Source organism: Podarcis gaigeae (genome assembly GCF_964106915.1).
Source record: "Podarcis gaigeae genome assembly, chromosome: Z".
Classification (NCBI taxonomy): Eukaryota; Metazoa; Chordata; class Lepidosauria; order Squamata; family Lacertidae; genus Podarcis; species Podarcis gaigeae.
This window is the reverse complement of record NC_139691.1, coordinates 47136990-47152911: the sequence shown is the minus strand read 5'-3', so window position 1 is coordinate 47152911 and position 15922 is coordinate 47136990. Positions and strand designations below refer to the sequence as shown.

At 54.0% G+C, this 15922-nt stretch overlaps 1 protein-coding gene across 12 annotated transcripts in view; it reads right to left on the bottom strand.

Moving 5' to 3' along the window:
• Nucleotides 1–122: 122 nt before the first annotated feature.
• ZMYM3 (zinc finger MYM-type containing 3) overlaps nt 123–15922 on the bottom strand; it is a 30029-nt gene continuing 14229 nt past the window's right edge. For 7 of the 12 annotated variants that reach the window (XM_083722694.1, XM_083722697.1, XM_083722690.1 and 4 more), the window contains exons 10-25: nt 15310–15396; nt 14855–15005; nt 14185–14357; nt 13897–14062; nt 12272–12336; nt 11787–11958; nt 11396–11511; nt 11120–11294; nt 10604–10750; nt 9750–9853; nt 7103–7271; nt 6512–6663; nt 5504–5618; nt 2587–2841; nt 2379–2496; nt 123–1219 (exon numbers count right to left, since the gene is read on the bottom strand). In XM_083722694.1, coding sequence (XP_083578820.1) covers nt 1015–1219; nt 2379–2496; nt 2587–2841; nt 5504–5618; nt 6512–6663; nt 7103–7271; nt 9750–9853; nt 10604–10750; nt 11120–11294; nt 11396–11511; nt 11787–11958; nt 12272–12336; nt 13897–14062; nt 14185–14357; nt 14855–15005; nt 15310–15396 — 2370 coding nt within the window. In that variant the 3' untranslated portion in view covers nt 123–1014. The remainder of the gene's footprint in view (nt 1220–2378; nt 2497–2586; nt 2842–5503; nt 5619–6511; nt 6664–7102; nt 7272–9749; nt 9854–10603; nt 10751–11119; nt 11295–11395; nt 11512–11786; nt 11959–12271; nt 12337–13896; nt 14063–14184; nt 14358–14854; nt 15006–15309; nt 15397–15922) is intronic. The other 5 variants (XM_083722700.1, XM_083722692.1, XM_083722701.1 and 2 more) reach the window with 1 other exon arrangement.

Below are 15922 nucleotides of genomic sequence, written 5' to 3'. Positions count from 1 at the left end.
AATGGAAATTACCTCGCTGGGACATGGGGCCTCCAACCCTGTTCTCGTGCATCACCACATTTTGGGGGCACAGAGACAAGGACCACAGCCCTGGAATAAGAGATGAAGAGAGACAAGTCGGCCAAATTTTTGTGCCTTTATTTGAAATGAATGGTTTCCAGAGAGACGCGGGGAGGGCAGGTCCTAATGCCCTGGGCATCACTACGACGACGAGACCCGCAGACTGGCTCACTGGCAACAAGGACACAGACAGGGGCTGGGCCAGAACAATATATACAGGCTCAACAGACAGCACCAGCACCAGCACCAGCCATAGCTCAGAGTTCAACGCAACACACACAGATGGGTGAGGAAAGGGTTGGTGGGATGCTGAGCAGCCTCTGCCTCATGGGGCAGTGGGCGTGGTGGGGTGGGCGGCCAAGCTAGCATCGAGGAAGCAGGGGAGAAGGCGGCTCAGGGTGCAATGCTAGGGCCTAGTCTCCCCCAATACGAGAGAGAACAGAGTGTTCAACCGTTGGGGACCGGGGGGGGGGGGAGGGAGGACTGCCATCTACTGGGCAAGGGGAGAACTGTAGAAGCCCCATCCCCCACCCCGTGCAAGAGAACGTGCACGGCAAGGAGCCAATTCATTCACCCCGCCCCAATTAGCACAACCAGGCACAGGGTCTGCACCCCCAGAGCCCAGCTCTCCTGCAACAGCGAAGACACGCCCTGCACCCTTCCCTCCCCAGGTGAAGAGCCTACCTGTGACACTCCCCCCAAGCCAACACATAGCAAGGAGAAAGGGGCAGGCAAGCAGGCACTCCTAGGCAGCGTGGGAGGAGAGGGAGGGTGGGGGTGGCTCCTTGTCAGAGGGAAAGTGATCACCTAGTGGGGAGTGTCTAGAGCCCTATGTGCCCACCAAACCAGGCAGGAAAGGGGCAACAAGCCACACACACCCACAGTCACCCACTAGATGGCTGGAGTAGTACTGGGGGGCCCCAATCTCCCTCTGGCAAGACCGGCACCACCTGCTCAGTCCATTTCGTCATCCAGGCCGCCTCCGCCTCCGCGGCTGTGCTCCTCGTAGATCTCACGCACAGCCAGGACGCGGTTGAGCATGCTCTCGAGCATGCTTTTGTCCATGGGGATGACTGAGTACCACAGCGGCGACTCGGCGATGCACGACCTCTCAGGCTGCAGGTAGAAGACATCATTGCGGTTTCGCAGGCTTTCAGGGCTGCAGCCGGAAGGAAGGAAGGCAAGAGGAGATAAGCAATGAGGACAGAGAAGGGGCTTCTGGCCTAAGCGGGAACCCCACCCTTCCCTGGTCCCCCACTGCCCGCTCTTCAGGTTCAGCACATAAGCCCTGAACCAAGAGACAGGGGACCCCAAGTTGCACTGAGGAGCAAGTACTGCAGAGCAGCGGCTTTCTGCTCTGGCCAAAACCTTTCAACACCACCTGCTCCTGCTCCTCACAATGGCTGCCTCAATGCCTGCTGCATCCTGCTGCCACCACCGCCCTTGATGCCCATTTAAAAAAATGAATGGGTAAAACACCACTGCGTATGACTACCACCACTGCTGGCAGCAACAGCACTAGCCTCCCCCTGCCATCGGCATCTACCTAACAGCAAAACGGGGGGGGGGGGAGGGGTGTCGCCAAGCTTTCTGGGTCCTTCGAGTACTGAGGCAATGCAGAGAAACTGTCATGAGCACAACCATGCACGAGCTGCAATCGTGCGCACTGCGACCCTGTGCATTCTGTGCACACAGAAACGAGGCATTGTAGAGTTGGAAGGGACCCTGAGGACCATCTACCTCAATGCCCTACAATGCAGGATTCTCATCACACAGTCCCCCATCCCATTTGAAACCATACCAGACCCTGCTTAGCTTTGCAAATGTGCTAGCACCTTTACTGTTGCACCACTAGGAGTTCGTTCCCACCAACGCATTTAGGCTTCAAAAGGGGGCTTTTTCTTTTTCTTAAGCCTAATGGGTGTCTTTGTGGGGGGGGGAGGGAGAGGATGGTGCAATCTTTCTGGAGGGTGCAAGTTTTGGAGGAGTGAGCAACAGTCAACCTCCCCAAGCTTAATATCCGCAGAGGAAAACTGGGGTCAGGGACGCCCCTCCAAGCACCAGGTAAAGCCTCTGCGGGGGTCCATGGCCTACTGCCATCATACTGGGGACCCATGAGCCCAGCCAACAACGTTCAGGAACCAACTGAATATCAAATGGGCCTTGTTGCCGGAATGGGCCAAGGGCCCTCTGTTCTCGCAGTGGCCAACCAGACACCCTAACAGAAAGCCCACAAGCAAGGCCTGAGCACAAGAGCCACCTCACCCCTCCTTCAGTTTCCCAGCAGCTGGCAGTCAGCTGCTGCAAAAGGCTCTCACCATTTGGAGAGATAGAACTCATAGAACTTGACCGGGCAGCGCAGAGGGTTCATGCGGTTCTCTCGCTGCTCCAAGACAGGCGCTTCCTCCTCTCGCTTCCGCTTGCCCAGGCCACCATCTGCAGGGAGAGTGTGGAGGTGCAGTCAGGACAGGGGCATCCCCAAAACGGATGGGCAGCAAATGGATGTGGGCGGAAAGCATTCCCTACCTCTCCCCTTCCGGTGCCGCACGGGAGCATAGTAGCGGATGCTCACCACCTTGGTGGTGCCCCGTGCTGTGGTGCACTTGCGCGACTGGCGCACGACATTGGTGAAGGAGAGCTGCATGTGCTCCTCAGCTGTCTGGAGCCCAAAGAACTTGGTGTTGAAGAACATGAGTGTGTTGAGGAGCACGAAGGGGGAGTAGACGCCCAGCTGCTTGCACTCCCAGAGGTGCTCCTCTTCCACGCGGGAGAAGACGGTGTCTGCAAAAGGACAAGCCACCACTGTCACAGGCATAGTGAGCCACAAGGCAACAGACAGAGCCAAGAACTGTGCTTTGATGCACTGGCTAGGGCTCATGGGAGCTGCAGATCAAGTCGATTGGGCTTTATGAAGCCCCTGATGTCTTATGCCCCACCTGGATCACTTAAGCCTTCTGATGGGAAACTCTGGGTGGTCCAACATGCTCCTGAGGTTCCCTTGGCCCTGCCCTGTGGAACTCCTTGCGTACAGAGGTTTGGCAAGAGTCATCCAAGCTCAACTTGTAGGCATCATAGAATTGCAGAACTGGAAGGGACCCTGAGGGTCATCTAGTCCAACCCCCTGCAATGCAGGAATCTCAGCTAAAGCATCCATGACAGGTGGCCAGACAACCTCTGCTTAAAAACCCTCAAGGAGCCTCCTGAGAGAGACCGTTCTATTTCAAACAGCTCTTGCTATCAAAAAGTTCTTCCTGGTGTTTAGTCAGAAACTCCTTCCTTGTACCTTGAAGCCATTGTTTCTGCAAACTGTTTTACTCAGATGGGCCTTTCAAACCTGGCATTCTTTACCACGAGCTTTTATTGATATATCTGACATTCTTAATATTATTACACTGCTGCGCTTTTAAGCTGCATACTGCCTTTTGATGTTCAGTTTGAAGGTGTGGCTTATTTATATATACATATATTTTAATTAAAAGATATAGAAAGCATCAGGTTGAGGAGCGCTGCACTAAGAGGCTAGGAAGGCTGCATCTGGTGCAATACCAGGAAACCTAAGTAGCCTGTTGCCATGGGATCCCCTCCTTTTCTCAGGTCTGACGCATTTAGAACTGGCCTTAGTATAATAAACTCAGTTGCTCGTTTTCTGCTGTGTGCACAATCAAGCACACGGCTGGCAAGAAACCATTACGGGAAACCCATCAATTGTTACTTTGGAGAGGAGAAGTGTTTGTTATATACATATATTCATTTCAGCATATTTTCTAGCTCTTTTTGTGCACTACATGCCTGAACCTATCATTTAGTGCAGCCCTCCCCAACCCAGACCCCCTAGATGTTTCAGACTCCAACTCCAATCAGCCCCAGCCAACACAGGCTGGGGGGAATCTAAAACAACCGGACATGGCACCAGTTTGGAGGAAATTGGTTTATGGCTTCCAGACCATCTTTTTTATAGCACTGAAGGGCTCCCAAGGCACCATGTAGTCCAACCCTCTGCAATGCAGGAATCACAGCTAAATAATCCATGACAGACGACCACACCACTCCGTTCCAATGAAAGCGATGCCATCATCACCTGAGGCTGTCCATTCCACTGTCAAACAGCTCTTAGTGCCCAAAGTTTCTTCCTGATGTTTAGTCAGAATCCCTTTTCTTGTAACGTGAACCTATTGGTTTAGGTCCTACCCTCCAGAGCAGGAGAAAACAAGCTTGCTCCATCTGCCGTGTGGCAGCCCTTCAGTTATTTGAAGATGGCTATCTTATCTCTCCTCGGTCTTCTCTTCTCCAGGCTAAACACTGCCAACTTCCTCAACCATTCCTCATCTTTCTGTAAGTTTGCTGCATTTTTTCTTTGCTCTCCTTCCTTGGCCCCATGAAAGCATGGGGAACCTTTGGTTCTCTGACTACAACTCCCATCTGCCAATGGTCAGTGATGATGGGAGTTGTAGTTCAGCAGCATCTGGAGGGCTAAAGGTTTTCAACACCTGGTCTAATAATTTTTGAACTCTTTCCTTCCGTAAGCTGTTGACCTCCAGGTGTTTGGGAACTCTCACCAGCAAGTCCAAAATATCTGGAGAGCGACAAGTTGGCAAGGGCTTGCTTGGCAGCTATACCAAAAAGATTGGGCCTGGGTTCAAATCCTGGCTCAGCCATCGCCTTCTTGGGCCAAAATTAAGAATGAAGAAAAGAGGGTGAAAAACAGCCCTGCTTCCTGGGATAGCTATGAAAACAGACTGTTGAACAGTTCACTGAAAAGACCTGGAGCTGTCAATATACTATGCACAAAGCACCACAGACCCTCTTGGGTGCTAAGATGGGCAGAGAAGGTCCTCTCAGTGGTTCCTCCACCCCCAGAGGCTTAAGGGGTAGCGGCCTGTGGAACTCCCTCCCCACAAAGGTGCATCTGGTGCCTTCATCAGACAGCTTTTGGAGAATGCTTAAGGGACACCCCTTTACCCTAGGCTTCTGACATGTGGTTTTAGGACCTACCTAACATTTATTGTTACAAGTTGCTTTCAATATTGTGTTTTAATGCTGTAACCCACCCCAGGACCTTGGGGTGAAGGGTGGGTAATAAATATTTAAACTGCTTCCACAAACTGTGATTGTTGTGGGGGGAGGACACCAAGAAATAAATGCCCAAAGCCTGACATGGAAGCCTCTGAACTTGGCCCTTTTGCTTGACAGTGACTATGAGCATTAAGTCCAGATCAGAGCCTCAAAAGATCCATTAGGTGCCTGGGAGGGTGTCCCAAGAAAAGCCCCAAAGTGAAGCAGGAAGGCAAGAGCCCATTCCCTGCTCTAGTGCTACCCGCTGAAAATTGGACAGCCCGATATATATCCCTTTCCCAGAATCTGGAAACTTCTCCCAGGATGCCGAGGGAAGAGGAAAACACATCTCTTATTTCCCTCCCTCTGGCCCCCTCCCCAAGGCACGTACTGTTGGGCAGGATGGTGGGCTGCCAGCCGCTGAGCAACCTGTTGAGCTCCTGCACAAAGGTCAGGTAATAGAGGTCCGTGAAAATGTTCACCATGCGGTTGTTCTCCAGCAGGTACTGAAAGGGGGAGATGGGAAGCACAAAGTCAAGTAGGAAACTGCAAAACCTGCTCTCTCCCATGCACACTCTCATTACCTCCCCCCCCCCCCCCAGGTCCATACAGAACACTTGCTAGGCTGGCAAGAACGTGTGAACCTAATAAGAGCCTGCTGGATCAGGCCAATGCCATCCTGTTCTCACAGTGGCCAACCAGATGCCTGTGGGAAGCCAGGAAGCAGGATTAGACCACAGGAGCTCTCTCCCTTAATGTGGTTTCCAGCAGCTGGTACAGTGGTGCCCCGCAAGACGAAAAGCCCGCTAGACGAAAGGGTTTTCCGTTTTGGAGGCGCTTCGCAAAACGAATTCCCCTATGGGGTTGCTTCGCAAGACGAAAAAGTCTTGTGTCCCCCGGCGGGGTTTTTTTTGCCTTTTTCGCCCTTTTCCTAAGCCGCTTATCAGCTGTTCCGCTGATAAGCCGCTTAACAGCTGATCGCTGGAAGCCGCTTGACAGCTCTAGCGCTAATCCGCTAATGGGCTTGCTTCGCAAGACGAAAAAACCGCTAGACAAAGAGAATCGCGGAACGAATTCTTTTCATCTAGCGAGGCACCACTGTATTCAGAAGCATTCCCGTCTCCAGCTGTGAAGGTAGAGCCGAGCCATGGTGGTTAGTAGCCACCAATAGCTCCCTCCTCCATGAATTTTTCCCATTCGAGCACTCTCCCCTCCTGTGGTTTCCAGCAACAGGTATTCAAAAGCATCACGGCCTCCTACACAATAGCCTTATGTGTCAGTCCCAGAGAAAGCTCTCTTGCCAGCCAACAGGTGTTTTGGCAGCAGGATGCTGGTCCAATTGCTTCTGGGCATATGGAAAGAAGGTAAGATTTGGGAGAGGGTGGGGGGGTCTCCTTACCTGCTGTATCCCAAGGCAGAGGTAATAGATGCTGTCAGGCTCATAGCGCTCGCCATTGGGACGAGTGATCTCCTTCACAAACTGGGCCAGACCGTAATTCAGTTCTGCCGCTGTGCAAGCCAGAATGTCCTCTTTGATCCGCATGGGTTTGGCTGCAGGACAGCAACAGAGCAGAGTGATCATCATCATCATTATCACCGTCATCAACTAAGGTCCCCAAGTTGGGCTACAGCACTAAAACAAAACTAATAAAAGCAACATAAAACAAACTTACAACCACAAAACTAATGGGAAGCCCTAAAATATGCACCTCTGGCGTCAAAAGCCAGGGCAAAGAGTACGTCTTCGGCGTTTTCTATAAGCAATGCAACAAAGGTGTCAGGAGTGCACCTCTGTGGGGAGTTCCACAACTTAGAGGCCACAACCTCCCAACTCAAGTCTCTGAGGGTGGAGGAACAACCAAGAAAACACCCTCTGAGTGCCGGGGGGGGCACACCTTCCTTCTCCTCCTCCTCCTCTTCCCTCCCTCCTTGACTCCAGCATCCCCATCTCCTAGAACTGCAACTGCCCCTCCACCCGGCGCAGACTTACGGCCAAAGCGCAGCTCGTCGCCCTTGCTGGTCTCGCCGCCAGCATACTTGGCCTGCACCCAGCTCTTCCAGGCGTTCACACCATAGGAGTAGTTGAGGGCTGTACAGCTGGGCTGGCTGCTCATGGAGTCCCGCGAACAGCTCTCTGAGAGAACCAGGCGCTTCGGGCCCTGGGGGAGGTGGGGAGGAAGGGAGGAGGAGAGGAAGGCCTGTCTTGTAAGACAATTGTCAGCAAGGGAGAAGGGCATCCACATTAAATTGGGGTGGGGAGCCGAAGCCAGAATCTGCTTTGCATGACATTTGCTTGAGGAAGGAGGGTAGTCCACACAGTTCACCATTTCCATCTCACACCCTTGGATTCCTTTACCTTGGGTGCAGTGGTTTTCAGCCTGTGTGCCATGGCCCCCTGGGGTGCCTTGAATGATGGTCAGGGGTGCCGCAGGCAACACTGGCCTCTGTCCCTCTTTCTTTCCTTCCCTCCCTTCCTCTGGTGCCTTTTCACATCTCAGAGCTCTTTGTTGCAGCAGCCCTGACTATGAACTCCCCAGGCAAATGGTGCCTCTGGGGCTGGTTAGGGGGTGCTTCACAGGGCCCTGTGGGACAGTGTGAAGAGGTATGACAGAAAAGTTTGTTTGCTGGGCAGTTTGAGTCACCAAGTGTTGTTTTTTTCCTGCCAGCAAAAGGTCGTCTGATTGGCCAGAGTTCCGGGGGAGGGATATGATTGGTTTGGAGAGATTAGACAGGTTTCAGGTCCTGGGGGAAGGAGGAGATACACTGAGGAGCCTATCCGTAGGAAGAGAGCAGCTGGGACAGGGAGACCAGGCAGAGGATCTGGGGAAGGTATCCAGACAGGAGTATGCTGGGAGGGCTGAGTCTGAGCCAGGAGAGACAGATCCTGTGGGAATTCAGGCTCCCTGGGTGTCAGTCTAGCCAGGAGGGGAGAGTTCAGTACCTAGAAGAGCCCCAACCCAGTGACAAGGGGAGAGGGGATCCCCTGGGTCTGTAATACCATTTATAATACCTCAGGCGTGGGGTTGTTAAGAGGGGGTAACTGAGGAAAAATGCCCCTTGCTCATGAACCAAAGGATTAAGCTGTGAAGGAAGTGGTATAGTGTTGAAGGTATTGTATTATCTAAGTGACAGACACTGATTTGAATATTTTATCATCTCTTCTGGAAACCTGAATATTTATCTACCTGAAGTGTGCCAACTGATGTTTAGTAACTGAAATGTAAGAACAGTTGTACCTATAATACTGCATTTAAGCCTGAGACATCGTATAGTTAAAGTAACTAAGTTGAATTCTACCTGAAAGAACTCGTTTCCTGACCAACTTTGTGTCATAAACTTAATAAAACTTTTTGTGTTTGATCAACTCCTACCTGAGACTCTAAATCATGGGTAGGCAAACTAAGGCCCGGGGTCCAGATCCAGCCCAACTGCCTTCTAAATCCGGCCCGCAGACAGTCCGGGAATCAGTGTGTTTTTACATGAGTAGAATGTGTCCTTTTATTAAAAATGCATCTTGGGGTTATTTGTGGGGCATAGGAATTTGTTCATTTTTTTTCTTTTTCCAAAATATAGTCTGGCCCCCCACAAGGCTTGAGGGACAGTGGACCGGCTTCCTGCTGAAAACGTTTGCTGACCCCTGCTCTAAATCATTAAGTTTTCCCTCACACAAGTCCCCCACTAGATAATCTGGGGTAAATTGTAGAAATTTGTGTAATTGGTGTACTGTGAGGTGGTGGCACTATATTTAATTGAGGGCCGGCCCAACGGAGCCTGGGTGAGAAAGTGCCATTGAGCCATCGCAGAGGCACCTCTCTTTGGGGCGGGGGGGGGGGGCTCAGAGACCAGGAGCTGGCAGCCCAGAAGACTTCCTAGAAGAGGGGAGAAGAGAGGAGGCTGAGGGCACACCCCACCAGGGAGGGCGTTTAAAAAGGGGTGAAGAGCTGCCAGCTCTGCAGGAAAGGGATAGCATAACTGGGCTCCTGAGCCCCACAGGGGGGCTACAGAAAGAATGTAGTTGGTCAAGGGAGCTGTGGACCCAAAAGGGTTGGAAATATCTGCATTAGTTTAAGCTTTTCTGCAGTGGGCCCCTCACACCAGTTCCCTCCCTCCCCCTGATGATCATCCCATTCCTTTACGATTAAAAAACCTTTGGGGAGAATGCATTTGTGAACAACTGACTTGTACATGGTGCCCTCCAGCTGTTGTTGGAATGCAGCTCCCATTGCCCCCTTGACTGTAGCCCAAGCTGTTTGGGATGCTGGGAGTTGTAGTCATAGTCATCTGGAAGGCACCACGCTGGGTATCCTAACTTTAACAGAGCATGGGAAGTTGCCTTATCCCAAATCAGACTGTTGGCCCAACAAGCTCAGCATTGTGTGAATGGCAGCGGCCCTCCAGGGTATCAAGCCAGGGCCTTTTCCAAAGTCCTACCTGGAGATGCATGACCCTCCACTGAGCTGCAACCCTTCCTCCAAATGGCGATGCTATGCCTAATGGTTCCATTCTGCTGAAGGAAGGGCTGGCTGCTCTGAGCCCAGAATGGGAGACTTGTCACAGGGCTACTCAACCCCGAATCCAATCAATCAGCCAACATTAGATGAAATGAGGCGAGTGGGGGCTTTGAGGAGCAGACTCACCTTGCGCATGCTCCGAGGCAAGTCTTGGTCAGCAGAGACGTCATCTGGGCCCACAAGGCCACAGTCAAAGAGGAAATCCACACTGGGGTTAATGTCCAATGGGTCTAGGTAGGGAATGAAGCAGTATGGGAAGTGGGTCAGTTATGGAGCTCCCCTGCCCCCAAGCAGATACACACAATAACCTTCCAGGACCAAGCCTGCAGAGAACAAACCCCCACTCCTTGCAGAGGGAGAGCGAGCCAATGAGACAGCTTCTTTCCAATGGGCTTCCTAGGGCTCCTTCAGCAGCCCCTGGAGAGGTGTGGGGAACCTGCAGCCTCCCACTTGTTGCTGGCTTTTAAGAATAAGTTGTATGGCCATCTGTCATGGATGCTTGGGGTCCCTTCCAACTCTACAATTCTGAGAGTCTACAATGCTCATCATCCCCAGCAAGCGTGGCCAATGACCACAGTGCCCTTTGAAAACAGGGAGAAGGGGCAGGGAGGAGCTTCCCCAAAAGGGATATTGGGAAATGAGGGTGGAACCACCACACAGAAAGCCCTGCACCTGTTACCCAGCCACTCTTCCCAGCTGAGGAGGCAGAGATGAAACTGAGGGCCCTTGCAACATATTACATAACTGAAAATGCCAGACAGCCAGTATTGGTCATGCTCAGCTCAGCGCTACCTGAAATGCAAAGGTTCCCCACGGCTGCCCTAGGGGCGCCCTGGAAGGATCTGAGACAAGCATGACACAAGCAACCCTTCTTACCACCAAACTGGCACCTGCCAGAGCACAGAAGAGACCAGTGCTGCATCCCCCACACCACCTGCACCAGCAAATGCCTAACAGCTCGAGTTTGCCTTGGCACTTACTTTTGGGAAAGTCAGCCTCCAAGTCCTGACCCGGCTCATCCAGGACATTTGCCATCTTGACCGCCATGGCGAGCACGTCGTCTCTTGCTGGCCCAAAGAGGTCGCAGTCCTCCAGGAGGCCTTCTGCACTCTGGTTACTCACTAGGTCTGCGAATACAGAAAGCGGGTCAGGCATGTGAACAAAGAAGTCGCTGCTTCAAATCTCTGCCTTGAACTCATTGAAGTTGGCCTAGGCAAACCATTGCTTCTTTCGCTCCCAGCCCTGGGTATGTTAACATCGTAGTACCAGCTGCTGCAATGAGCAGAGACAGAGGAGGAGCCCAAGCCGTTGGGTGCATCCGGCTCAGGACTGCCTTTTCTGACCGGCAGCAGCTCTCCAGGGTTTTAGGAAAGGGCCATTCCCAACCCTCCCTGGGACCTTCTACATGCAAGGTAGATGATCCGTCACTGAGCTAGGGACCCTTCTAGTAGCAGCAGGTGCTGCTGCTCCCAGAGAAATGCAATCATGAAAACTACCACAAAGGTCTGAAGAGGCTTTGTCCAGCTCCTCTGCTTCTGCGATCATCTCAGCCATGGCCAGGATATCGGCTTCCAGAGGATTGGAAGGGATCTTCACCTTCAGCTCCTCTATGGTCTCCACAATCTTCTCCGTGCTCTCCAGCGTGGTGGGCAGGAACATTGGCACAGGCACCTACGAGCAGCAGGGAAGGAGGATTAAGGCAAACGTGGTGGTGGGGATGCAGGAAAGCTTGAGTGAGCCGGTGTGGGGGAGTCGCAGGGAACCACACTTACCGGGACAGGCATGGAGAAAGGCACAGGTACTTTCTGGCAGTACATGTTCATAGGCACAGGCACGAAAATGGGCACAGGAATGGGCAGCACAACCACCTGGGGCTTCCAGTCGGCTTCTGTCAGGAAGGATAAGCACACACCGTCAGGAGAGCCTCTCCTTGCCTGGCTTCCACAGCCCTCCAGGACAGGGATGCCACTTGCTCCCAAAGGTGTTGGATCAGGTCCCCAGATGCACAGCAAATACGCTGCTCATGGGGTGCAAACCGAATTGGCTGTCAATCTGCAGCATGGCCAGACGCAGTCCGGGACCAAGGCACTTGAGAGAATGCCTGACCACTCATCTCCCCAGCAGGTTGCTGTGTTGGCCCCGGCCTCCCTTGTGCCCCCTCACCTGTCTGACAGCCCTTGGACTTCATTTCTATCTTGCATGAGACCCCTCGGTTCTGCATGAGAGGCTTGCACATGGCGGCTTTGTTCTTCCGCGGGGTGATTGGCTGAGACGACGGCTGGGACGCAGCAGCAGAGGCGGCGGCTGCCGGGGCAGAGCTGTTCTTCGCAGGGACCTGGGCAGATCCATACGTGTGTCAGAAGCCACTCCAGAGGGAGATGGTGACCCACCCACCCCTCTCCCCTGCAAGGCATTCTGCTGTACATCTCGCGTCTTGGCAGGGCCACTCGTGGGCCCCCACTCCTTGCAAGCTGCCAGGCTATGTTAGCAATGCAGGGCATGGGGGAAGGGACAGAGACCAACCTGCTGCCTGGGGGTCAAATGCTGCCCTCCTCCCCCATCTTAGCCTCCAAGCCCCACACTGCCAACCACCTCCCTCCATGGAGCAGCCCAGCAAATAGTGGGAAATCCCTGCTCAGGCCACTCACCGTGCTGGTCTCTGCTTTCTGCGAGGTGGTGGTAGAGGAGGGTTGCTTTGGCTCGGGGGTCTGACCTGGAAAGAAAAAAGGGCTTGGGGAGTGAGCTGCTTTCCCCCCTGTCGCCACCTGCCCAGATCTGGCAGGCAGGCAGTCCTGCGGGCCACCTTTCGCTTGGTGCCGAAGGGATAAAGGGGAGCTTTCCTCATTATCTCCCATTCCTCCAGGTTCAGTCTGGCAAGTCTTCGCCACTGGAGAGTTAAGGCCTGGCCCGTCTGCCGGCGGAGAAGCCACAGAAAGACCTAGGCAAGGAGGAGTTTATCAGGGCTCAAGTAGTATGTTTGAGGCAAGGCTCCCAGGTCTTAGCAGATATGTGGAATATCACAGAAGTGTTGGCGTGGGGTAGGGAGGAACTAGACAAGCCCCCTCCCCCTCCCCTGCAAGAGCCGTCCACTGAAGCTCAGGCAAATCCATTAACAAGCCACGCAGGGGAGTGATGTGACTTATTCCAGAGGAAGGGTGCAAGTCAGGGCAGTGCAGTCAGGACATAAAACCGGGAGGAAAACAGTGCTGTCTGTGCGCTGCCGAGTTGCTGCCTTTGCCTGCCTCTAAGGGAGACCCACCTTTACTCGCTGGACTCTCTGCAAGTCAGCACCCACATGAGAGTTCTGCTATTCTGCGCAAGTGCAAAAGCCCCCTACACAGAAGTTGATATTCACTGTGGATGCAGCATCCAAGAACCCCACCTTTCCTTAAAAACAGAAACAAAACACGTTCCTAGCCCTCATGGCTAATGAGTTCAGATAAACATGCGTAATCTATTGGACGCAACAGTCACAGCATCCCGCTCTCAACAGCTGTAAAATAAAAATGAAAATAAACAAAAGGTTGGTTCTTCTCAACAGGGCATCTGCCGCCACGATGTCGGCTGAGGATCACTGCCTAGGAAATCCGTAAGAGGATGGTGGGTGGACCAGGAGGAAGGAGGGGAGAGCAGAAACCCAAAGGACAGAAAGTGATGCTGAGAGCGTGACAAAGAGAGAAAGCAAGATAAGCAAGATAAGCAAGAAAGAAAGAAAGAAAGAAAGAAAGAAAGAAAGAAAGAAAGAAAGAAAGAAAACTGGAATGGGAGAGGAGGAGGAGTCCTTCGGCTTCTTGCCTGTTCCCAGCATCAGACCTGGGTACCCAGCAGCAGACCTTTTGGCAACACAACGGCCTCCAGCACCTGGCTTGGACACTTCTCCTGCCACGGGAGGATCTTCCCTTCCTGCTCATATTTCTGGGTCTCCCATCCCAGAACTGACCTGGCCCAACACTGGCTTAGCTTTTGGACTCTGGGGAGCGGCATGGGCAAGCCACATGCCAGGCCAGGCCCCACCCCTACACATGGAACTGTCCGCTGGAGAAGGGGAGCCACCCACGGAAAGAGCCTGGGAGCTACAGGCAGCGCCGGCTTCTCGTGGCTGGCCCTGTGTGTCATAGAACCAGAGAGGTTAGCGATGGAGGGGGAAGGGGTCTCCCCGCCAGGTCCCGTCCCACCCCCACCCCCCACCCCCCGGGGCCAGTGCAGAATCATTCCCTAGCGCTCAAGCCAGACCCCTGAAGCTCTCAGCTAGCCGAAGCACCCAGCGACTCACTGTTCAGCAGGCTCTCAGGCCCTTTCTGGGTGTCCAGGTTGGGCTGGTTCTGCTGGTTATAAAACCTCAGAAGACACTGCTGGTTGCAGAAGTGTTTGATTTGCCCCCGCCAATGGATGGTTTCCAGCAGCTTGCCCTGACGCTTGCAGGCGTGGCACCGAGCCGCCTGAAAAACAAACAACACGACAAGGCTGCGGAGGGGGCCACCTGGGCTCCAGGGCTCCGCTCCGGCCCCTTGCGGGCCAAGCGGCAGGTGGGCACTGAGGCCAGCGGAGCCCCTGCACTGACCTTGTAGTACCAGAGCAGGTATTTGCTTTTGCAGTCGTCGCTGCAGAAGTCCCAGGTGCTGCCCTCCAGCTGCTCGGTGACGGCTCGCTGGCACGTCTGGGAGCAGTAAGTGCAGGTGATGCAGCACAGGCCCAGGTTCTTGGTGAAATCCTGTTTATAAAGAAGCACACACCCTGCGGAGAAACGAGACGGGTGAAACCTTCCCAGAGCAGGGAGAGAAAGAGTGAGCAACGTGTGGGCACACCAATGCCAGCAGGAAGCCTAGAGCGAAGGCTTGGAGGAACAAGCGAAGCACAGGAAGGCAGGGACAGAGAGAGAGAGAGAGAGAGAAAGAGAGAGGTATTCCTGAGAGCAAAACGTGTCCTGCACTGGCCCCTGGGGGTCGGGAATTGACAACAGGGGTGGGTGGTGGGGACTCACCAATCGCTCACCTCTCTGGTTCTAAGAAGAGTTTGCTCCGAGTGACCAAACGATCGCCCACCGCATGCAAGGACCCAGGAGGCGTGGCAGGGCCAGCTGGTCGCCAGCACAGCAGGAAGGGCCCCTCCAAGAAGGGGTGCCTTCCCCCCGCCCTGCCTTCAGCCCCTGGACGACTCTCTGCCACACACAAGGCCCCCTTCTTCCTCCTCTCCAGCACAGGGCCCTGCTCCCCCCGTAGCTGCCCAGGTACCTTCGCTGCAAAAATTCTTCTCCACCCCAGAAAAGCGGATCTTCTCGTGCAGCAGCTTCTCCTGCTTGCAGTGTTCGCACTGGGACACCACCCCATGCAGGCGCTTGAAGTCCTCGCAGCAGTCTCGGCAGCAGAACTGGTAGACCTTGTCCTGCCAGAGAGAAGGAGGAGGAGGAGGAGGCCACGCTCGGCCATCGGGCAACACAGCAGCGAGACAGGATCTTGCGGAGCTGGACTGGACCCCCACTGCTTTCGAAGGGCAGGCTCCAGATTCCCGCCCACCCACCCCCTGCACACACACATACATACAAAGCAAAAATCAGCAGCAACTCCCAGGCCAAGCCCAGACTGTCTTTCTGTAGGAGTGGCTGTAAAGTCCCATGTCCTGCTCATCTCCTCATCTCCCTCCCTGGCAATCCCTCTGCCTCTGCTGTTTGTTTTGCAGGCCCCCTCACCTGCCAATCCAGGATCTCAGGCTTCCCAGTGAAGAGGCTGTGGCAGGAATGGCAAGTCAAGTGGATTCCACCTTCTGGGCTGGTGCGCTGCATTTTGAGGGAAGGGGAAAGATTCAGAAGGGGTGGGTAGGGGGACACAGGATCAACCTCTGCCCACTCTGGCTGGCCTGCAGCTGCCCGTGCCCAGACTCACAACTACTCAGCAGAGGCACCGACCCAGCCACCACCTGCACACTCCCAAGCCACACACTCACAACCACATCCCTGCCTGCCACTCCCCCACCGCCACCAGCACTGCCCACAGCATTCACCACGCTCCTGACCCTCTCCATGCGTTGCCCCCCCAGCCCCCCAGCTCACATCCACCCTCTCACCACATACCCCCAGCAGCATCACCCGCCCATGAACCAACCCACTGAGTGTAAAACACAAGTCCCCGCTGCTTCCCCCAACAGAAGGCTGACTGAACCCCATTCCACAAAGAGGGGGGCAGTAACCAGCAGGCACCCCATACAGGTTCTTCCCAGGGGACGTCCAGCTACTGCAGCTGCTCCTGGGAGGAAACAGGGATTGGCCATTGGACAGTGGCAGTACAAGACCAACACTCTGCGAG